This window comes from Pristiophorus japonicus, chromosome 27 (assembly GCF_044704955.1).
Source record: "Pristiophorus japonicus isolate sPriJap1 chromosome 27, sPriJap1.hap1, whole genome shotgun sequence".
NCBI lineage: Eukaryota > Metazoa > Chordata > Chondrichthyes > Pristiophoridae > Pristiophorus > Pristiophorus japonicus.
The window spans coordinates 13,296,290-13,320,975 of NC_092003.1; the positions used below are offsets into that span (position 1 = coordinate 13,296,290).

Below are 24,686 nucleotides of genomic sequence, written 5' to 3' on the forward strand. Positions count from 1 at the left end.
TTCTTCCTGCATCTAACCTGTCCAGTCCCATCAGAATTTTTTAATGTTTCGATGAGATCCCCTCTCATTTTTCTAAATTCCAGTGAGTATAAGCCGAGCCGATCCATTCTTTCCTCATATGTCAGTCCTGCCATCCTGGGAATCAGTCTAGTGAACCTTCGCTGCACTCCCTCAATAGCAAGCACGTCCTTCCTCAGATTAGGAGACCAAAACTGCACACAATACACAATACTCAAGATGTGGTCTCACCAAGGCCCTGTACAACTGCAGCAGACTGTAATACAGACTGTCTCCCCCAACCCCACATAGGCTGTGGGAAAAACTGTCTCCCCTTCAACCCCCATTCAGACTGTGGGACAATCTGTCTCCCCCACCCCCACACAGACTGTAGGAAAACCTGTCCCCTGTCTCGCCACAATGTTTAGACAAAATATTTGTGTTGTTTTATAGAGGTCCGCAATGTTTTTCTCGCACAGGAGTAAGGCTGAGTAGCAACAGTTTGAGATCCATGAGCTTTCGGGCTAGAATGAGTTCCGATGACACAAGTGTTCAGATGTTTCTATTTTTTAATTAATTTAACAATAACATTGAGTGGGTATTGCGTCGTTTTCTTCAGCTCCTCTCTGAATTTCGCCTGAGTAATGACATAGATACATGTGTTTGTGCAGGAACTGAGAAGCTGTAGCATGACTCCAGTCCTTTCAGCGATGTATAGAGGGTCGTGCGTGGAATAATCATAAGTGTTTGTAATTCGCTGATACGTGTAAAACATAATTTCAGTCAGCCACAACAGTATGAAAGTGCCGGATATACTGAAGAGTAAAACGATGGATTTCCTCCGGTTCTCCATCTCTGGATCCTGCTGATGTTCTCCATTGCTGTGATCGCGGAGTCCCCTGCGGACTCTGCTGGCCACTAAAATGTGCCTGGCTGTGAGGACATTGAACAGCAAAACAAAACCGAAAGGGAGGCACGGGGTTACAATATAAAACGTTAATTCAAATGCTGCCCACGCGGGGGAGATATAAAAGATGGGTTTTCTCGTGCAGCCCCAAGGCACAGTTCCAATGATAAGCTGCGGTTGATATGTAAAGTACCAGGGTACAGATTTGAAACAGCCCAGCACACACACTGTTCCTATAACCACAGCTGCCGTTCTCTCGCTGCAATAACTCGTTCTCAGCTTCTGACAGCAAATGGCCACAAATCGATCGACGGTGAAAGCAACTGTGAGCCAGACAGAAATCACGGTTGTTGCAAAAACCAACACAATATTCAGAGAACAGACGTAATGAATGGAGAGGACAGAACGTGGGAAGAAAAGGTCTGCTAATCGCCACATCAGCACCTCGGTGACGAGGACCAGGAGATCTGCCGCTGCCATGGCCACCATATATCGGCTGATACATTTGGAGAGGCCGCACTTTCCTCGAGAAAGGACGAAAATCGCCATCACATTAACTGCAAGAAAACGACATCATCAGATTAGTGGGATGGTGTGCGGAATTAAGAGCACAGTTCTTCCATCGAATAGAGAAAACTGACTCCTTTATGGCACAGGTCCTTTCACAACTCCTGACAATGAGATCTCCAGCACATTTCTGCCGATCTGACCAGAATCCCCGACCCGGCCATTAAAGGGAGACTGAGATGCTTATCCCGACAGTGAAAGGTGCGATCCCAATAGGGAATGAGGAGGGGGAAAGGGCCAATGCAGACTGGGCTAGAGCTGTGACGACTGCAGACAGGAGGGGCTGAGAGAATCAATAGGCAGAGGCGTGTGAGGTCCAATCCAAACAAAGGAAGGGCCAAAGATTGCTGCAGTCAGATGAGGGGGACATCCAATCCAGGTACGGGGAGGGTGAGGGACGAATGGAGACAGAGGAGGGTAGATTCAATGCAGACCTGTCTAGTTTGGCGGTGACTAATACAAATAGTGTAAGGCTGGGGGTCCAAATCAAACCAGGGAAGTGTGCCAGACAAATAGAGATAGAGGAGGGTGGGGGTACCATGCAGCTCCTGGAAGAAAGTGGACCAATGCAGTCAGTGGAGCTTTGGGGCTATTGCAGACAGTAAGGGCTAGGGGTCCAATGCCTAAAATAAAGTGGCCGGTCCAATGCAAACAGTGAAGAGAGAGGTTCCAATTCAAGCAGCGAAGTTTGAGGGTCCAATGCAAACAGTGAAGGGTGAGGGTCCAATGGAGTGAGTGAAGGGTGAGGGTCAAATGCATACACTGAATGTTGAGGGTCCAATGCATACACTGAATATTGAGGGTCCAATGCATACACTGAATGTTGAGCGTCCAATGGAGACAGTGTATGTTGAGAGTCCAATGGATACAGTAGATGTTGAGGGTCCAATGCCGACAGTGGATGGTGAGGGTCCAACAGAATCAGCTCAATCATTGAAGCAATCAGTAATGCAAAACTCAGCTCACACACGAAGCTGAGGAAAGTTCAGCCAAGACTCAGCGCCCTCCCAGGCTCGGTCTTGTGCTTGGTTTTATTATTGAAAATCAATTTTGCATCAACAAAAATAACATTGATATAATGGCATATCATTTAATTTCAAACCGGTCTGCAGACATAATGTGCTTCTATTCCAAGTATAAACACCTAGAGAGCAGTTACTCCGAGGACTACCGAGCAATGGTAGAAATTGATCGCTGGCTGCAATAGTTAAACTGCTGGTCAATGAATAATGAGGAACTCTATCAAAGGTTGTAAAGTGCACTGTCATGTAGCTACTGAAATTAATTTGTTGCGTGCAGAACAGTTATTGATGCGTAGTACAATACAAAACAGCCCAAAAAAAAGCCTGCAGCACAGATGTGGAAACTTACTCTGGATCAGTGCTCAGTCTGGGCAGGAGAATATAACCTGGTCCACAGAGAATCAATACATGTCGAATACCGTTCCTTTCCTGAAGTTCCAGGGACTATAATCGGCTAACACTGCTCCTAACATGGAGATTAACGAGGCAGTAATCTGTGAACACCACTCATTTAATACTCGCTTGGAGAAGCATACGCGAGGAAGAGACTGTCATTGACAATTCGTTAAATGCAAATTCTCTCTGACTAACCTGATTCAGTTATTTGATGAAGTGGCAGAGAGCAGAGACAGAAATCCGCGAATGCTCACTTATCCTATAGTTCCATAGACAATAATCTGCTCAGAAAGCTCCTGTCCTGCAAATCTGGAGTCAATTATCAGTTTGACATTTATCCTATCTTCTTGATCCAGAGACAGTAATTACAGCCTTGGCCCAAACATGGACAAAAGAGCTATATTCCAGAGGTATGGTGCGAGTGAGTGTCCTTGACATCAAAGCAGCATTTGACCAAGGAACCCAAGTAAAACTTAAGGCGCTGGAAATTAGTGTGGAAACTGTCCGCTGGCTGGAGTCAACCGAGCACAAAGAAAGATGGTCGCGATTGTTGGAGGTCCATCATCACACTCCCAGGACAACGCAGCAGGAGTTCCTCGGGGCAGTGTCCAAGGCCCTACCATCTTCAGCTGCTTCATCAATGAGCCTCCCTCCATCATAAGGTCAGAAGCGGGGAAGTTTGCTGATGACTGTACAGTGTTCAGTTCCATTTCCAACACCTCAGCCCATGTCCGTATGCACCAAGACCTGGGCGACATTCAGCCTAGGGCTGTAAAGTGGCAAATGACATTTGTGTCACAGAAGTGCCAGGCAATACCTATCTCCAACAAGAGAAAGGATAGCCAACACTCCTTGACTGTCAGCGTCATTACCATCACTGAATTAATCACCATCAACATCCAGCGAGGTCTCTGTTGACCAGAAACTTAACTGGACCAGCTACATACCGACTGTGGGCACAGGAACAGTCAACATTCAAGGAGCTCAGACTATCCAGGACAAAGCTTGAATGCCTCATGGGCCACTTCCTTAAACATTTAGTCCCTCCACCTCCGGCTCACCGTGGCTGCTGTCTGTACCACCGACAAGCTGCACTAAACACTGCACAAAGGCTTCTTCGAGAGCACCTCCCAAACCTGCGACCTCTGCCAAATGGAAAGACAAGGAAAGCAGGTGCATGGGAAAACCGCTCCAAACACACAACATCCTGACTTGTATATATTGCCATTGTTCATTTTCACTGGGTCAAAATCGTGGATCTCCCATGGTAAAAGCACTGTGGAACTTTGTTCCCCACACAGTATCTGGGACTTCGAAATGACGGCTCACTACCACCTTCTCAAAAGAAATTAGGAATGGGAAATAAATCCGGCCTCGTCAACGACACCCACAACCCATGATCGAAAAATAACTCTGCTCACACTGCTCTCCTATTCTGGAAAAGCAGGGACACTAATCAGCTAATACTGTTCCTATCCTGGAGATTAAGATTCAATAATCAACTAACATTGTTCCCAGACTGGAAATCCAGAAACAATAATCCACTGTCACTGGTCCTATCCTGGAGATACAGAGACAATAATCCACTGTCACTGGTCCTATCCTGGAGTTACAGAGACAATAATCCACTGTCACTGGTCCTATCCTGGAGATACAGAAACAATAATCCACTGACACTGGTCCTATCCTGGAGATACAGAGACAATAATCCACTGACACTGGTCCTATTCTGGAGATACAGAGACAATAATCCGCTGTCACTGGTCCTATCCTGGAGTTACAGAGACAATAATCCACTGACACTGGTCCTATCCTGGAGATACAGAGACAATAATCCACTGACATTGGTCCTATCCTGGAGATACAGAGACAATAATCCACTGACATTGGTCCTATCCTGGAGTTACAGAGACAATAATCCACTGTCACTGGTCCTATCCTGGAGATACAGAGACAATAATCGACTGTCACTGGTCCTATCCTGGAGATACAGAAACAATAATCCACTGACACTGATCCTATCCTGGAGATACAGACACAATAATCCACTGTCACTGGTCCTATCCTGGAAATACAGAGACAATAATCCACTGTCACTGGTCCTATCCTGGAGATACAGAGACAATAATCCACTGTCACTGGTCCTATCCTGGAGATACAGAGACAATAATCCACTGACACTGGTCCTATCCTGGAGTTACAGAGACAATAATCCACTGACACTGGTCCTATCCTGGAGATACAGAAACAATAATCCACTGTCACTGCTCCTATCCTGGAGTTACAGAGACAGTTATCAATAAAGTTTCAATTATGAAATTGGCTGAAATAAATAATGAAATGCTACACTTCGTTCATTAAATGATTGGGCTGGATTTCGCTCTCAGTGGCGAATGTTACTCTTGTATTTGCCCAGGAATTGTCTTTATGGTTTTCCATTGGAATTGGCTGTACATTAGAAAGCCGAAAGCGCAGCTCCCTCAACAAAGTATCTTGGAACTGCATGAGTAGGTCAAGCAACTTTGCATCCAGGTCACAAATCAGACTGAAGAATCGTTCCGGAGCAGAGCAGAATCTGAACCTGGATGTGTCAGTTAGATTATTGAATTCAATGTCAATACAGAAAGTGAAATAAAGTGAGGGAAATAAAGATTGGATTAAGAGTGAGACTAAAGAGGTAAAAATAAAAAGTAAAGCAAATTAATACTTTATTAATCTATTTATATCTGCAATATTAATTCAAATCTGAAGGAACGTGAGTCCACACTTCTAAAAGCTAATTTTCTGGGTGGAATTGTGTTTCGCTTAATTAAGGCTAAAAACGCATTAAAAGAGTATTTGCACTAGAATGGACACGCCCAAAACTTTTCTGGCGAGTTTAATACGTATGTAAGTACAGCAACTTGATGCCATTAAGAAATCAGTTGCTGAAGAAGTCGTGACGCTTTCGGGAGGAACATCGCATCTCGCAAAGTAGCTTCCGGAATTCTGCGTATAACTGCGCATGTGCTATAGACAGAAGTTGCAGTCCAATTTCGACGTAACTAGCGGCGAGTGCTGTTTCTGAAGAAAAACCAGCAGTCAATTAAGAAGCGCCTGTATGAGAAACCACAGAAAGAAAGTTTGCTCCATCAACAAGCAATTACCATGAGCAGCATACCGATCAAGGCCATTAATTAGTAATTAGCTACAACCTACCGACAACTCCAAAAGCAGCAAGAATTGGATAGTAAATGCTTTCTATAAGGCGAACTGGAATAAAATCTTGACCCATTTTCTGTTCCAATCGACAATGTGTTCTGGTTTGAAGCAGGAACTCTCACTGCCGCATTCACTGTGAAGTTACATTGAGAGCAGCCCCAATTTATACAGAGAGATACCTCCGCTGAGACACTGCTCATTAGTATCAGCCACGAAGCGCCGCGATTGAAGGCAACAACTGCTCCCGTGAGATATATTGTGCAACAGAAAAGATTGAACATATTACAGCCAGACACTCCTACTTGTTGTTAAATTGCAATTACTTAAATAATCACATTCTAGAAATGACTTTTGATGTTAAAACTCAACGCTTCACACGGGATCAGGACATATTCCAAGGCTGGCATTAAATAAGATCATAAGAAATAGGAGCAGGAGAAGGCCATACGGCCCCTCGAGCCTGCTCCACCATTCAATACGAACATGGCTGATCCGATCATGGACTCAGTTCCACTTCCCTGCACACTCTCCACAATCCATTATTCCCCTATTATTGAAGAAACTGTTTATTTCTATCTTAAATTTATTCAATGTCCCAGCTTCCAATGCTCTCTGAGGCAGCGAATTCCACAGATCCACAATCCTCTGATACGAAATTTTCCTCATCTCAGTTTTAAATGGGCGGCCCCTTATTCTAAGTTCATGTCCCTAGTTCTAATCTCCCCCTTCAGTGGAAACATCCTCTCTGCATCCGCCCTGTCAAGCCCCCTCATAATCTTACACGTTTCTGAATTCCAATGAGTAGAGGCCCAATCTACTCAACCTTTCCTCATAAGTCAAGCCTCTTATCTATGGATTCAACCTAGTTAATCTTCTCTGAACTGTCTCCAAAGCAAGTATATTCTTTCATAAATATGGCAATCAAAACTGCATGCAGTGTTCCAGTTGTGGCCTCACCAATGCCCTGTATAACTGTAGCAAGACTTCCCTGCTTTTATACTACATCCCCTTTGCAATAAAGGCCAAGATTCCATTGGCCTTCCTGATCACTTGCTGTACCTGCAAACTAAACTTTTGTGTTTCATGCACAAGTACCCCCAGGTACCGCTGCAATGCGGCACTTTGTAATCTTTCTCCACTTAAATAAGTTTTTCTGCCAAAGTTCATGGCCACACATTTTCTAACATAATACTCCATCTGCTTAATTTTTGCCCACTCACTTAACCTGTCTATGTCCTTTTGCAGATTTGTTTTCCTTGCATCTTTGTATCATCTGCAAATTTTGCTATGTTACACTCAGTTCCTTCTTCCAACTCGTTTATATAAATTGTAAATAGCTGGGCTCCCAGCACTGAGCTCCCAGCTGTGGCACCCCACTAGTTACTGATTGTCAACCGGAGAATGAACCACTTATCCCGACTCCCTGTTTTCTGTTCGTTAGCCAATCCTCTATCCATGCTAATATATTACCCCCAACCCCGTGAACCTTTATCTTGTGCAGTAACCTTTTGTGTGGCACCTTGTCAAATTCCTTCTGAAGATACAAATACACCATATCCACTGGTTCCACTTTATCCACCCTGCCTTACATTTGCAGTTTTCCAATCTGCTGGGATATCCCCAGATTCGAGGGAATTTTGGTAAATTACTACCAATGCATCCACAATCCCTGCTGACACTTCGCCTAAGACACTAGGATGCAAGCCATCAGGTCCATAGGATTTATCTGCCTTTAATCCCATTATCTTACTAAGTACCACCTTCTTAGTGATTATGATTGTGTTAAGTTCCTCCCCCCCTCCCCATAGCCCCTTGACAATCAACTGTTAGAATATTGTTAGTGGCCTCTACCATAAAGAGTGACATAAAATATTTGTTCAGTGTTTCTGCCATCTCCATGATCCCCATTACTAATTCCCCGGTCTCATCCTCTAAGGGACCAACATTTACTTTAGCCACACTTTCCTTGTTATATACCTATAAAAACTTTCGCTATCTTTTTTTATATTTCGTGCTAGTTTACTTTCGTAGACTATCTTCCTTTTCTTAATCATTATGTTAGTCATTCTTTCCTGGCTTTTAAACAATTACCAATCTTCTGTCCTCCCACTAGTTTTGGCCACTTTGTCTACCTTTGTTTTTAATTGGATACCCTCCTTTATTTCTTTAGTTAGCCACGGATGTCTATCTTTTCTTACACTCTTTCCTCCTCACTGGAATAAATTTTCTTGAGAGTTGTGAAATATCTCCTTAATGGTATACGACTGTTCATCAATCGTCCTAAACTTTACTCTTTTTCCCAGTCCCCTTCCCCAACTCTGCCTTCATACATTCATAGTTTCCTTTATTTAAGCTTGGTATGCTGGTTATAGATACAATTTTCTCACCCTCCATCTGAATTTGAAATTCAACCATGCTATGATCACTCATTCCAAGTGGATCCTTTACTAGGAGATTGTTTATTAATCTTGTCTCATTACACATGACCAGATCTAAGAGATGTGTTTTATATGCATTAAGACTTCTTTCAATACAGACAGGGAGGTCTCCCCAGTAACATCTCACAAAGTAATTAAATGATGTACCCAGGCAGGTAACGGGCTTCATTTGAAAGTTTTTATAGGTAACTTGAAGTGCCTGGAAATAATTAAGAGTGGTTTCTGCTTGAGTAGAGATGTGCTCTGTAAATCTGGCCACCTTGCTAATGTGTCGTTTCAGAGCCTCAGTATTTACAGAGCTGCACCAAGATCACAAATTTAGGCGTTGGCCAGAGAATTCTTTCTGTGTGGCCACTTTTTGCAATATTTTAACACATGTGTAGGTAACGGTTATAAAAAATTGTCCAAGATTTGAATGAGGGGGTAACACACACAGTGCAAACTATTTCAATGGGGATGGGGACAAGGCGGGGTCTCCATACAATGTGTATACTGGTAATATGGGTGGTGCAGCGTAGGTGCCTACACAGTGTGTGCACCGATAGTAGGGCTGGGCAAGGAGTCGGTGTATCCACAAATTGAGTACTCAGGCAATGGGTTGGTTAAAGACATTGAAGAACTAACACAGACAGGAGTGAGTTTGAAAAGTTTAACTAAGGTCCACACATTAATCTTCTCTTTTGTAGAAGTCATTATATTTTCTTTAATATTGATCCAGGTCATTAGAAAGAATAAGAAGGAAGCTTGTAGCACTTATTTCCTGTCGGGTCTTGGCATAAGGCATTTTTGCTTCCCACGCGATTTACCTGTGATTGCTGGTAAAGCCTCTTTGTCCCATTGCAGGACGATTCTAATGTGGGATAATGCGAGGGTGCGGGAAGATTGCGGGTATTTAACATAAGAACATAAGAAGAAATAGGAGCAGGAGAAAGCCATACGGCCCCTCGAGCCTACTCCGCCATTTAATACGATAATGGCTGATCTGACCATGGACTCAGGTCTACTTTCCTGCCCGCTCCCCATAACCCCTTATTCCCTTATCGGTTAAGAAACGGTCTATCGCAGCCTTAAATTTATTCAATGTCCAAGCTTCCACAGCTCTCTGAGGCAGCAAATTCCACAGATTTACAACCCTCTGAGAAAATACATTTCTCCTCATCTCAGTTTTAATTGGGCGGCCCTTTATTCTAAGATTATGCCCCCTAGTTCTAGTCTCCCCCATCAGTGTAAACATCCTCTCTGCATCTGCCTTGTCAAGCCCCCTCATAATCTTATACATTTCGATAAGATCACCTCTCACTCGTCTGAAATCCAATAAGTAGAGGCCCAACCTACTCAACCTTTCCTCATGAGTCAACCCGCTCATCTCCAGAATCAACCGAGTGAACCTTCTCTGAACTGCTTTCAAAGCAAGTATATTCTTTCGTAAAGATGGAAACCAAAACTGCACGCAGTATTTCAGGTGTGGCCTCATTAATACCCTGTATAACTGTAGGAAGACTTCCCTGCTTTTATACTCCATCCCCATTGCAATTCCATTGGCCTTCCTGATCACTTGCTCTACCTGCATACTAACATGCACAAGTACTCCCAGGTCCCTCTGTACTGCAGCACCTTGCAATCTTGCTCCATTTAAATAAAAACTTGCACTTTGATTTTTTCTGCCAAAGCACTTGACATCACACAACATTATTCTCCATCTGCCCAATGTTTGCCCACACACTTAGCCTGTCTATGTCGTTTTGCAGATTGTGTGTGTCCTCCTCACACATTGCTTTTCCGACCATCTTTGTGTCGTCAGCAACATTGGCTCCGTCCGTTACACTCGGTCCCTTCTTTGGAATCCTGTTCGTGATGTTGGATCCCGGCCTTTCGGCCTGAAGGGTGGGTGCAGCTCGTTCCGAGCCTAATCGGCTCATAATAGGATCAGAATGGACCGAACAACCGCCAAGCTTCAGCAGGTCCCAGAATTGGGGTTACATGGGGTTAGAAAATAAATGGCTCTATCCAACCAAATCCTGGCGCAGTTCAAGTCTCTGTCATAGAAAATGGAACTGAGTTGGTCTTGGTGGAGCCGACATTCTCTGGCAGGTCATGTTTGGAGCTGTGTCACTACTGAGAAATGTTCTAGATGGCTCGGGATCCTAAAAATGAAGGTAGGGTAGAGAATAATTCCGACTAGTACCAAGAATTTTACCATGAATTGTTGCATGGACCCGATCCGCTATCTAATTAGACATTGCTGTGGCAATGGGTTTTCAGCTTAGAATGAGCACTGAGATGAATTAGTTCCGCAGCAGGTTGAAATGCAGAGAAAATCTGAGAGCCTGCAAACTAATATCCGCAGTGAGCCATACTTGTCTCCACTTCGAATTCTGGCAACTTACAGGGCGAGGGACTTCTGTTGCTTGAACATCCGTTGAATTTGTTACCAGTTTTGCGGAGGGAACGAAGCATTTCCAAAAACAAAAAGTTAGTCGCGCCTTTCACTGATTCAGGACCCCAACGCGCTTTATAACCGACTAACTACTTTTGGGAGTGCAGCAACTCTTGTCATGTGGGAAATGCGGCGGCCAATCAGCACACAGCAAGCTCCCACCAACACGAATGAGGTAATGAGCAGGTCATCGGTTTTACTGATGTTGGTGGAAGGAAACATTGGGCCGTAAGTCGCGGCCTCTCTGGGTGTGTATGATGTTTGCACGCGTCCGAATCGGCTTCGCAAGTTCCGGGTTTGGGCGCACGAAACATATGTGCCTACAGACAGCACGCGATCTGTCAAAATATCTTTCTTTGACTGCTTCAGTGACATTTTAAGTGATGTTAATATAATGACACATTGAATGAAAGATATCACTGGATTGTCCCAATATACATTTATTTGCCGGTTTTACCCTGTGGACACTTTGGTCCATCTCACCTGTTTGCTGCAATATCAAAAGAGAGTTTACCGTCTATTATTTTAATTTCCTTGATATTTTTCACACATTCAGCAATATTCACAAATATTTCCAGATAGAAATGATGACCATTCTTTCTTCCGACCTGTCCTTCCTTCTCCCCTGGAGCTCGCTCTCCTCCGCTCCCACAGACTTTCTGCAGCCAGCTCTTGGGCTTTTATTTGTTGTCATCTTGCAATGCGTCCCCTCAGGTTCACTCGCTGTGCTCAAACTTGCATTTTGATAGCGCCTTTCATGACCTCAGGAAGTCCCAATGCTCTTTAACGCCAATTTCTAAGGCTTAGGCTCTGTTGCAATGTATGATACGCCGCTGCCAATGATCACACAGCAAGATCCCACAAACATCAATTAGCAAACAAAGAATTAGCTTTTTCACAAATCTAAGCCTTATAAATAAAAAGTGACCCTACTCAATGTCAATACACATACATAATAAAAACAGAGACTGCTTGAAATCTCAGCGGGTCAGGCAGCCTCTGTGGAGAGAGAGAGAGACAGAGTTTACGTTTTGGGTCGGTGATCGTTCCTCAGACCGTTCTGGCCTAAAACGTTAACTTTCTCTCTCTCCACAGATGCTGCCTGACCCGCTGAGATTTCCAGCAGTCTCTATTTTTACTTCAGATTCCAACATTAGCAATATTTTGCTTTTTTCCTGTCAATATACATACAGACTGTCTGCTCTTTAGTTAAACTGCACCTCCTCCCAAAAATGTAAAGCCATTTTAGTCAGTATCTATGTCACTTCTTTAACATAATTTTAATGGGTTTCTATTTTAATATTTCACTTCAAATGTTATTGAAAAGGTGAAATGGCTTGTACAATTCCCTCTGGTCCCCAATTGGCTGGAATCCAGCACCGAGACGTTCTAAACACCGTCACCTGACCAACTGAACTATGACCATTCACTCACTTGCCTGCACCTGACATATCCAAACAGAGAATGCTACATAAAAACAAGGTAAAGAGCAGGTGCATTCACTATAAACAGGGGTGAGTCGGTCTCCGTGTTCAGGCTGAGGGTCCTTTCTCCTTAAGCTGTAAGCATTGTTATGCTCAGGGCAGCCCTACCGCAGCTGACATGGGGCGCTGTGATCGCACAGTGATAAGTCAGCTGAGCAGTGCAACATAATACATAAGAGGTCCACAGATACCTATGCAACAGGCGACTACAATATATTTTATTCCTGGAAGTTGCCGAGCTAAAGCATCAAATTACAGTGACCAATTATCCAAATAAATCAGGTTTTTACATTGATTATTGGAACATAGAAATTGTTGTTAAAAGCAAAGTCCTTACATAAATAGATTTCAAAACCCATTTTGAGCCATCAGATCGGTTCATCAACAGATGTTGTTGGTGAGATATTAACATGGCATATGTGTTGTGGGCGAATTTGAGATCGAATAATCTGACTGACACACACAGTCTGTTGAGAGTAAAAAGTACACCGTTTATTACCTAAAACTTGGGCCAAGGGAGAAGGTACAGCACCCACAGCTAGCTGTTACCAACTCAACATCTTGCTTGCCAACATACAGAATTTAAAGCTAATAACCAGAATCCGTGTGCATCACTTGTCCCATTATATTGGGGGCTTTTTACATTTTAAAAATATGATTATTTTCGCTCTGAAGCACAGACCATGTTTCCTGTTATTCAACACCGAGCCTAACCGCAAATCATATTCTGTTAGTTTCACTATGAAGAAAGTTGCCACCACATCCTCTTGCAGATAAACTGCTTTTTGAATGGTTCCTGCTTATTGTTACGAGGCAGACAGAGCTTGACTATATTTGCGAATCCAGAAGGCCAAATTATAGAGGGATTGTAAAATCCTTCTTCAATTCCCCCTTTGGTTCTTGGCTATCCCAGCCTATGAGACCACTACTAAGTTACATCCATTCGTCCCGCCCCCGGTTCAGTGATCAGCCAATGTGTTAGGGAGGAATAGGTGAGTGATGCCAGTGCTTAAATCCCACTGTCCATCAGCTTCTTCCTTCCGTCAAGTACCTTCAATATCCACTGGGTGCGGTGCCTAGCCCTGTGTCTTCTGCATGATGACCAGAACATAAAAGCATATCCAAAAGCCAAGATTAGTAGTACTGCCGCCAATACATGTGATATGATACGTATCCATGGAGTGATATTAACATTCAGACTCCAGTTCCATGCCTTCTCGTACCAAGGGATATGTTGAAGATCTTTTGCAATGTCCTTGCCCAGTTCGAGCAGCTCCTGTTTGAGCACATGGTATTGTTTTATGCTTGCCAACATAGGATCCTTTATGTCTCTCAGGTCCTCGGGCATGTGGGGTATTGGTGCAGCCAGTTCACTTTCATAACAAATCTTGTTTAATTTCATCAGTCAGATTTAGGGCAACGGTTTCTCGAGCATGGATAGAAGTCGTTCGTGCTCGTCCATTTATTACCGGTACCCTCAGGGTGAAGCAGAAGTTGGGGTTAGTGATATTACATTGATAGATACCATAGCCATAAGTTGGTTGGTTGGTTACCACACAGTATTTCCCCTTTCCACGGTAGGCTAAGTGGGTGTGTTCGGTTTCTGATGGGCTTATTTCTAAGACACACCCAATGATTTGATTAAATCCGCACCCTCGTCACTTCCCCAGCCTACTGGATGTGGACATATAGTTAGGGTTCCTACCCTGCGGCACCCTGATAATGAGATCCCTCTCATCGTTCCACTCCACTTGATTGCATATTGATCCATTGGGTAGTACCACATGTAGTTCTCACCCTGGATTAGCCCCAAGTTTTCTACCTCAAACTGGGGATGTGGTCCAGATTCCCCTTTCACCATTACTGGAATCATTAGGACTATACCCACCAGAGCAGAATGTGAATCTGTGCATTCGCCTGTCAGCGCAAAGAATCTTGTCATTCCTTTCATGGTGCACACGTCCAGTGACCCTGGGTGCTATGCTAGGCGAAACAGGTGGGTGTTGTTAATCCAGTCTGGGACTTTGCCCCTGTGTATTTGGCCCAGGTTCTCCATGACCTGCCCAATGATCCATCCCCCGTAAGTGTGGCAGAGGTCTCACTGAACCTCTGCCTTTTCTGCATTGAGTTCTCAGTAAATCAGGTGATTAATGGTGGAAGCATGGCCCTCCAGGACTGTAATCCCTGTGACTTAACTCCCTGCTGTCCCATCGCCTTCTCGAGCAGTCTCTTTGGCTGCATCTGTCTGCCTCTACAGCAACTTCTTACTGTGTCTTTAAGGTTTTTTGATTGTTCTTGTATAGCTTGTATGTCAGGGCATTTATAAATGAGGTTCCCTTGTTGAGCTCAGTGAAGATGTCATTGATCAGACCCTGTTTCTGTCTGTGGGTCTGACCTGCTCTCAGAGTGCTCCGTTATTGGATGCCCCTGAGGCGTCCCGGGATTCTTCCCACACTACGTTAAGCATTCGGGTGTACAATGCCTGTACCTTAAGGTCATATTTTTCTGGTAGCCCTATGTCCATCAGGTTTATTATTACAGTTAATATCTCATGGTGTACATTTTCATACAATTGGATTCCCTCCGTTCTCAGGACCACCCCACTCGGGGGTCCCGCGGTATGTATGGGATATTCTAACGGTTACAGGATATACATGCCATTCTGTGGGATATCACAGATATTCCTAACATTTTCAGTTGGACCCCCTTGCATCTTCGGATGGTGCCATTCGGTGACAGACCAAAGTCCAGCAGACCTCCTTTTGACCGAAAGAGCCCAATATGTGGATTCCATTCACCACAATTAATAGTCTGAATTTGGGATCCCTTGGGTCTTCCTCGTGGTGTTGATCTGTTGTCTGTATCATCCATAACAGTATCAGAATTATCATCTGCCAGCTATCCTGTAAAAGGGTGAACGCCCTTGGGCTATACACTACATGTCAGTGTAGCTTTTCAACTGGGACCAATGTTTCCAGTCCTACTTCATTCATATTCACATATGCACACGAATCACCACTGATCAATATCGCGTATGGTCCCGACCACTGCGGCTTGAATCCGGTTCGTCCTGGTAGCCCCTTAACCATTACTTTCTCCCCCTCCTGGGGAAGATTTACTGGGGACTCTAACTCTTCTTATTCGTCCTGGCCTGCCTGTCATTCTCTTACTTCCTGCCTCATATCCGTAAGTTGCTTACTTAACTCCATTACATATCTTCCTATTTGATCCCGTAGTGGGCCCACATCGGACCCTCCTGGAATTATACCTTTGCGCAGTCGCATTGCCCGACCAGTCATAAGTTCAAACGGAGTTAGTCCTGTCATCCGGTTCGGGGTTGCTCGTTTTCTCATCAGGATAGCAGGCAGCAGCTCAGCCCAAGCCTGTCCAGTTTCTTGGATGGCTTTTGACAGGGCTATCTTTATTGTCCGATTCATCCGTTCTACCATTCCCGAACTCTGCGGGTGGGAGGGGATGTGAAATTTTTGTTTGATGCCCAATGTAATGCATAGTAATTTCATCACCTGTCCTGTGAAGTGGGTTCCCTGATCGGAGTGTATTTGAGTGGGACTGCCCCAGCGGGGAATCGCCTCCTCGGCTAAGATACGAGCTACCGTGGTTGCGGTGCAGTTTCGGGTAGCAAAAGCTTCCACCCACTGTGTAAACAAATCAATTATTACTCGACAGTAATTCTTTACTCTAGAGCTTGGCAGTGGTCCCGTAAAATCAATTTGTATATGCTCCCAAATATTGTACCACTGTCTGTCCGATCTGAGCTTTCTTGGGATTGGCTTTAAATCCCACCCTTTGTCGGGTTTCTAAGATTTCTGTGAGAGCGCCCGTGTGTCCCCGTTCATCCTCCGAGGCAATCAGCAGATCATCCACAGACTGGAGGACTGTGCTTCTGGATGGGGTTAGGATCACCTTTTCTCGGGCTCGAATCACAGTCCGGTGAAATATTGCCGGGCTATTGTGGAATCCCTGTGGCACCCATGTCCAGATATACTGGCAATCCCCGGATTTTTTTTATCTGCTAGGTACCGTGTTGAGACACCTCTGGTCCCAACTCGAGTTTCTCACTTCCCATGGCTATATGTTGTCAGCGCGATGTCCCTTAATTACTCGCCCTGAGTGGGACCGATACTTGCAACATATATCAATTATAAATCGCCACATTACCCAGACACACTTCTAAATAACCGATTGCAATTGTTTCACCTGGGATCTTTCGCTGACGACTTGAAGTCTCGGCCAGACCTGCAGATTCGGATCTCTCAGACAGCTGACGCCAGAGAGATTTCTGCCCTTTGTCCGAACTGTGCATGGTAATTCAAATGTACTCACGCCTTTGACATGGCTTTCATTTGCCGGTGTCCGGCCCCCGCTTGAGATTTTGTCGACTACGAAGGGAAAATTATTTTTAGCTTAAGCCTGTCTATGGTTTATGTTCACGTGTCATCTCAGCCATTGCAGCTAGTTTGCAGGTTGTATTGTTAACCCCTTAATTCCTGAAGGACGCAATGTCCCACTTCAATTCATTTAGTTTCTGTATTTTCTTTTTGTCTTCTTCAATTCTACGTGTTTCAGAAATTGTCGTGCTTTAATTACCATTGCTTTTTGTACACATTTATTCTTTTGTTTTTGCCACCAGGTCTTCTGACCGGCGGGATCCTCTTTCGGATCCCATCCGTCTTTCAGCACCTTGTCGATTAAACCTTTCCGTTCATCTGCATAGCATCCAGTAAGGGTGCCTTCCTCACCCCAGTCTCGTTCTTTCCCCAACCCCATTCTGTTATCCGACTTCTTGGCGGCGTTCCCGTTCTGGCTCCTTCACGCCGCTTTAATCCCGTCCCAAGATTTCCTTGTTAATCCAATTTCTTAATTTGAAACACTTCCGATCTTTTATTGCAACGGTAGTGTCCCGAACTTACATTAGTTTATGGAACCAGTTTAAAGTTGTGCCTTACGCACTCAGCAGATTTCGCTTGATTCGGATTGATGCCCGGGTTCGCTCGTCGACTTCCGAGTCACTCGAATTTATGAGTGGTATTTAAAGTTACTCACTCCTGTCATGACTCCTCCATCGCGATCTCACCGGTCGTCATCAAATCCTGGCCGACTACACCAAAAATGTTGGGGTGGAATCTGTATTATGGAATGAGACTCAAACACCCATCTGCATAAGTGGAAAACACACAAGTTTATTCTAATACTAAGACCTGACCAAGTCGGAGCTCCGAGTGAAGATTCACAGACTGTCACCATCAGAACTCTCCGACTGGCCTAAAGTGTCCCGTATTTAAGCTTCCAAACCACAAGTGCGTGCGTCATTGAGGTTACAATAGAAGAATAGACACATTCCACAATAAGGTACATGGGACCCTGAGCTTATTGCTTAAACATTCGGTTCCGTCTCATCAGCAGAAAAACAAGGAGTTAGTTCCGCCTTATTCCAAAACAAGGATGCAGCCGGTGGCCTTTTCAACCGCCCACTGTCCCACTTCCCCTATCTCCATGACTCATGCTCAGCAGATTTCTTGGGTTAATTTTAAACTGTCTCGGGCAAACTTCTGCTTGGCCATTTTAACGTCCCCAGGATGAACTAAGTCGGGTTCTCCAGAAAATCCCACAACAGTATCTATTCACCTTGTCCTGTAAATTAAAGCAAAAACGACGGAAGGGAATGTTGAAGGGTTATTAAAATGAACCAAGGCCAAAGTGTTTGTAAAAGCTATCAACTGAAGTCAGATGGATTAAGGCCAAACATTGTTTTGTTGTAAAAAGTATGTAATATGGAGATTTGACGATGACTGCAATAAACGCAAAAAGGCTCATGGAAAAGAAAAAGCCACCTAGTGGGCAACACACACTCGGTGGGAAACACTCTCTCAGTGGGTAAAACTCTCTCGGTGTGTAACACTCTTTCGGTGGGTAACACTCTCTCGGTGGGTAACACTCTCAGTGGGTAGCACTCACTCTGTGGGTAACACTCTCTCAGTGGGCAACACTCACTCGGTGGGTAGCAGTCACTCGGTTGGTAACACTCGGTGGGTTATGAGTTTATAACAAGAGACATGAAAGGGGGGAGTGTAAGGTTTACACATTTTCACAATTGAGGCACAGCAAGAGGCCACGGAGTAAAATGGTTTAAAAGAAACATTTGTGACTGCTTGGGCGGGAGCAAAGGGCGCCAGCCAGGGGCAGGTAGTGATTCATCACTGATTAATGCAACTTCTGCGATCAGGAGCGAGACCTGATCAAACATCGAGACAAATGTTTTGATACAATCAAGCAGAGGAGTCCCTGGATTAATTGGCCGGAGGGGAAAACCAGTTCCCTATGGAGACTACAAGTCTGTGAAAACCCAGGACAACAAAGGATCCCAAACGGTCTGCATTTTTTGGATAACGGGACACTAAAGTTAAGGAGTTATCTTTGGCACTTTGACTTTGCCCCGTGCACAAATTGTGGCCATCCAAACAAGAGCAAGAACAGAATGAGAAGGAGAACATTAGATCGCCAAGCAGGACGAGAAGGAGGGAACATCGGAGAGGAACAAGCGGTCAAGAAACAACGACCACGAGCCTACGATCGACAAACAGCAGCAACTGGCTGGACGGGTGATTTATGTCTTCGGTCAATTCTCTCAGAAATCTTGAACCAAAATGATTAGTGTTTTTTTATGTAATAAACTAACAGTTGGGTTTATGCCTAAACTTTGTGTCACATGGAGTCCTTCCTGTAATTCACGAGGTCTAGCAATCAAAGTAGAGTGGGAAACGAACACCCGACAGAGGCGTGTGGAACACATTGTGGTCAGAAAATGTTTTGATGTCATCAAGAACATTGCTGAGGGGCAGACCGGAGTGTTAGATCTGCCCCAGAGGGAGAAGAGGGAGAAGGGCTCGTGGCTGGGGCAGAGAACGATTAATCTAGGCCGAAACTCCCAGTGCGGTACTGAGGAAGCACTGTACTGTTGGTGGGGCAGTACTGAGGGAGCGCCACATTGTCGGAGGGGCAGTACTGAGGGAGTGCCGCATTGTCGGAGGGGCAGTGCTGAGGGAGCACTGCACTGTTGGTGGGGCAGTACTGAGTGAGTGCTGCACTGTCGGAGGGGCAGTACTGAGGGAGCGCCACATTGTCGGAGGCGCAGTACTGAGGGAGCGCCCCACTGTCGGAGGGGCAGTACTGAGGGAGCGCCGCACTGTCAGAGGGGCAGTACTGAGGGAGCGCCACATTGTCGGAGGCGCAGTACTGAGTGAGTGCCGCACTGTCGGAGTGGCAGTACTGAGGGAGTGCCACGTGGTCGGAGCAGCAGTACTGAGGGAGCTCCGCACTGTCGGAGGCGAAGTACTGAGTGAGTGCCACACTGTCAGAGGGGCAGTACTGAGGGAGCACCGCATTGTCGGAGGGGCAGTACTGAGGGAGCACTGCACTGTCGGAGTGACAGTACTGAAGAAGCACCGCACTTTTGGAGGGGCAGTACTGAGGGAGCTACGCACTGTTGGAGGTGCAGTACTGAGGGAGCACTGCACTGTCGGAGGCGCAGTGCTGAGGGAGCGCTGCACTGTCAGAGGGGCAGTACTGAGGGAGCGCCACACTGTCAGAGGGGCAGGACTGAGGGAACGCCGCACTGTCAGAGGGGCAGTACTGAGGGAACGCTGCACTGTCAGAGGGGCAGTACTGAGGGAACGCTGCACTGTCAGAGGGGCAGTACTGAGGGAGCGCCGCACTGTCGGAGGGGCAGTACTGAGGGAGCACCGCACTGTCGGAGGGGCAGTACTGAGGGAGTGCCACACTGTCAGAGGGGCAGTACTGAGGGAGCGCCGCACTGCCGGAGGGGTAGTACTGACGGAGGACCGCACTGTTGGAGGGGCAGTACTGAGGGAGCACCGCACGGGGTTAGATACAGAGTAAAGCTCCCTCTACACTGTCCCATCAAACACTCCCAGGGCAGGTACAGCACAGGGTTAGATACAGAGTAAAGCTCCCTCTACACTGTCCCATCAAACACTCCCAGGGCAGGTACAGCACGGGGTTAGATACAGAGTAAAGCTCCCTCCACACTGTCCCATCAAACACTCCCAGGGCAGGTACAGCACGGGGTTAGATACAGAGTAAAGCTCCCTCCACACTGTCCCATCAAACACTCCCAGGGCAGGTACAGCACGGGGTTAGATACAGAGTAAAGCTCCCTCTACACTGTCCCATCAAACACTCCCAGGGCAGAGACAGCACGGGGTTAGAATACAGAGTAAAGCTTCCTCTGTGTGTGAGTGTGTATGTGAATATGTGAGTGTGTGATTGTGAATGTGTGTGTGTGCTTGTGTGTGTGTTTGTGTGTGTGTTTCTGTGTGTTTGTGTGAGTGTGTGTGCATGTGTATGAGTATATGAGTGTGTGTGTTTGAGTGTGTGTTTGTGTGTGTGTTTGTGTGAGTGTGCGTGTGAGTGTGTGTGCATGTATGAGTGTATGAGTGTGTGAGCGTGTGTGTGTGTCTGAGTGTATGAGTGTGTGAGTGTATGTGTGAGCGTGTTTGTGTGTGTGTTTTTGTGAGTGTGCGTGTGTGTGCGTGTATGAGTGTGTGTGTGGGTGTGTGTATGTGGGTGTGTGTGAGTGAGTGTGTGTGAGTGTGTGTGATTGTGAGTGTGAGGGTGTGTGTGAGTGTGTATGAGTGTGTGAGTGTGTCTGATTGTGCGTGTGTTGGTGTGAGTGTGTATGTGTGTGAGTGTGAGTGTGTATGTGTGTGAGTGGTTATGTGAGTGTGTGAGTGAGTGTGTGTGAGTGTGTGTGAGTGAGAGTGAGTGTGAGATAGCTGCCCACTGCCCGGGTGCCCAGTGCTGATCGCGAGCCTCACCTTCCCTTGCGGGGGTCGTGAGCCTACATCGGTAACTGCGATTTCCCTCCTGTTGTTTCTTTCGCAGCTTTCTCTTGCACTTTAAGTGGCAGCAGTACCCACAGGCTGCAGAGGGAACATAGCGGGAGATGGTGAGGCACAGGGAGGGGAGCCCGGGCCCAGACACAGCGACTCTCACACACCAACCTCCCCGACTTCATCCCCAGTTCCATGTTTGGCCCCAAGCTCAGGGGTCACGGGGTCACAGGGTCACGGGCTGGGAGGTCAGGGTTTGATGCTGGGTTCTCCAAGTGCCCAAAATGAGGCAACCGTCGGGATTGGCCCTGTCCCTCACTCCGCCCCCAACACCCCTTCACTCTCTCTCTCATTCTTCTCTCTCTCCCTCCCCCCTCTCCCTCTCACTCTCCATCTCCCTCTCCCTCCCCCCTCTCCTTCTCTCTGTCCCCCCATCCCCCCTCCCTCTCTCCACCGATCCTCTCTCACCCTCACTCCCTGTCTCCCCCTCTGCCTCCCTCCCCTGCCCCGAACACCCCTTCTTCCCCTCACTCCTCTCTCCTTCCCTCTCACCCATCACCCCATGTCCCCCTCTCTCTTCCCCCCTTACTCCCTCCCCCTCTCTCCCTCCTCCTCCCTGTCTCCACCTCTCTCCCTCCCTCCCACTCGCCCCTTCTTCCCCTCCCTCTATCCCTCCATCTCCCTCCCGCCCTCTCTCTCTCCCTCCCTCCCTCTCCCTGTCTGTCTTTCTCCCCCTCCCTTGTCCCATCCCCCCATCTCTCACACCCCCCTCCCTCCTGCTCCCTCCCTCTCTCCCTACCATCCCCCCTCCCACTCTCCCCTCCCTCCTGACCCCATCTCTCTCTCCCCCTCCCCCAACCCCCCCCCCACCCACCACCAGCAGCGGGCCGGGAGTGTGGGTCCTTGCCCCGAGGGCTCGTTCACCAACCACTAAACACAGACGGGGCCGTCTTTCTCCTCCCGATTTAGTCGTGTGAAGGTGGCAAAAGAGGCGGGCCCAACATGGGACCAATCAAGGGAGCGTTTCCAGCGTGACACCCATCCTGTGACTAAATGCGGGATCGCTCTCCAAGGAACGATACAGACCAACGCACCCCAACATCTCAATGGCAGACCAGTTGAACAAATACTTTGGTTCTGTCTTCACGAAGAAAGGCACAAATAACCTTCCGGAAATACTAAGGGACCGAGGTTCTAGTGAGAAGGAGGAACTGAAGGAAATCCTCATTAGTCAGGAAATTGTGTTAGGGAAATTGATGAGATTGAAGGCCAATAAATCCATGGGGCCTGATAGTCTGCATCCCAGAGTACTTAAGGAAGTGGCCCCAGAAATAGTGGCTGCATTGGTGATCTTTTTCTAACAGTCTATCGACTCTGGATCAGTTCCTATGGACTGGAGGGTAGCTAATGTAACACCACTTTTAAAAGAGGGAGAGAGAAAACAAGTAAATATAGACCAGTTAGCCTGACATCAGTGGTTGGGAAAATGTTGGAATCAATTATTAAAGATGAAATAGCAGCGCTTTTGGAAAGCAGTGACAGGATCGAACCAAGTCAGCATGGATTTATGAAAGGGAAATCATGCTTGACAAATCTTCTAGAATTTTTTGAGGATGTAACTGGTAGAGTGGACAAGGGAGAACCAGTGGATGTGGTGAATTTCGACTTTCAAAAGGCTTTTAACAAGGTCCCACACAAGAGATTGTTGAGCAAAATTAAAGCACATGGTATTCGGCGTAATGTACTGTTGTGGATAGAGAACTTGTTGTAGTTATAGACATTTCGCATTTAGCTCTAGATTAGGAGAGACCACACAAACTTTATAGAAAACAGACGTACTCACACATGAACACTCTATGAATATTTATTTAGGGTTTGAAGTAATGAGACAGTGCACTGACTGTTAGAAGCATTCAACTCAAAAATGAATGATGATGCTGAATGTGACTCTTTTTCTAATTGCTTACGGTTACACGTAAAGAAGCATTTTTCTCGAGGGTAACAGTGACTTTCAAGCCATGAATTTCCAGGCTCAGCATATACTCAGATTGTGAGATTGCTTTCCTGGTAAACGTGGCTGAGATTTCCATCACCTTTAGCATGGCTTTGTACAGGCTGGCATCCAGGATTTTTTTGTCATCTTGAATATTCAAAGCGCACATGGGAGGGTCTGAGACACTGTGGGTGGACGGTTTGTAGAAGAGTACAACCAATTGCTTGTCACCACACTGGTAGCTGATAAGCCCTGACAGACCCTCATTTGGGCTTTCTATGAAGGAAATTTCATTCTCTTCTCCATTTTCAACAGTCTCCAGTGGTGTCATTCCTTCCCCAGTCACCATAAAAGATCTACAAGGAGTAAAGAACATTTATTCATCCTTTTTGGATTGCTGCAATATGAGAATTCAACAGTACAATGCATTTTCCTCAGCGTAATAACGCTGTTCTTGTGGCAGGTCAGAGAGGGATTTGAGGCAAGACCTAATTCCTTGGGTCCCCACTGCTTTATTCATCAATCATCGGGCTCAAATTTGCCCAGAGTAATTTTATGGCGCATTGCCAGAGTTACTCCCATTTTTCTAGGTTAGAACTACTCCTAAAATAAATGTGCCAAGTTTCCTCGCTTGTATTTTTCAGAATTGGCTCCACGCGGCCTGTCCAGTCGCCTCGGGGGGTGGAGCCTACCCACTGCGCCGAAAAAACGATGCCGCCCCTTCTGCCCATGCGCGGGAAAATAACGGACATTTTTGACGTGATTCCTACGGGCGCACATGGGCAGAAAAGCTCCTGGTCTGTTATCAGCCAATTTTAAAGAGCCAGTTGTGTGTGTGAGAATGTTGAGCGCTGTGTGAGAACTGTAATTATGATTGGAAAAATCAGGACTCAAAACGGCAGGCAGGGAGGACAAGGTTCTTTGTTCTCTCTCTCCACAGGTGTGTATGGACCACACCCAGGTCTGAGCAGGTGCAGGAGACCTCCCCCTCCCCCCAACGCCAACCCCCTGGGCTACATTAGATGTGTGGTGCAGTCTTGTAATTTTTCAGATCGCCTTCCACAGACCCTCCCGCCCCGCCCCCCGCCGCCCATTTAAAACTGAGGTGAGGAGAAATTTCTTCTCTCAGTGTGTTGTAATTCTGTGGAATTCGCTGCCTTAAGACAGTTTCTTAAGCGATAAGGGGTTATGGAGAGTGGTCAGGGAAGTGGACCTGAGTCCATGATCGGATCAGCCATGATCGTATTGAATGGCGGAGCAGGATCCAGGGGCCATATGGCCTACTCCTGCTCCTATTTCTTATGTTCTTATGTTTCCCCACTGCAATTCATCTCAACGTGATGGATTCTGGTATAGAAACTGACCTATTTAGCA

General features: G+C 46.2%; 1 protein-coding gene across 1 annotated transcript; it reads right to left on the minus strand.

Annotated features, from left to right (window-relative positions):
• Positions 1-559: 559 nt before the first annotated feature.
• Positions 560-6,163, minus strand: LOC139239354 (probable G-protein coupled receptor 139). The gene is made up of 2 exons (XM_070868031.1): positions 6,088-6,163; positions 560-1,461 (listed from the first exon to the last, which is right to left on the minus strand). The coding sequence occupies exons 1-2, from the start codon at positions 6,161-6,163 to the stop codon at positions 560-562; spliced, it is 978 nt and encodes a 325-aa protein (XP_070724132.1).
• Between the last annotated feature and the right edge of the window lie 18,523 nt (positions 6,164-24,686).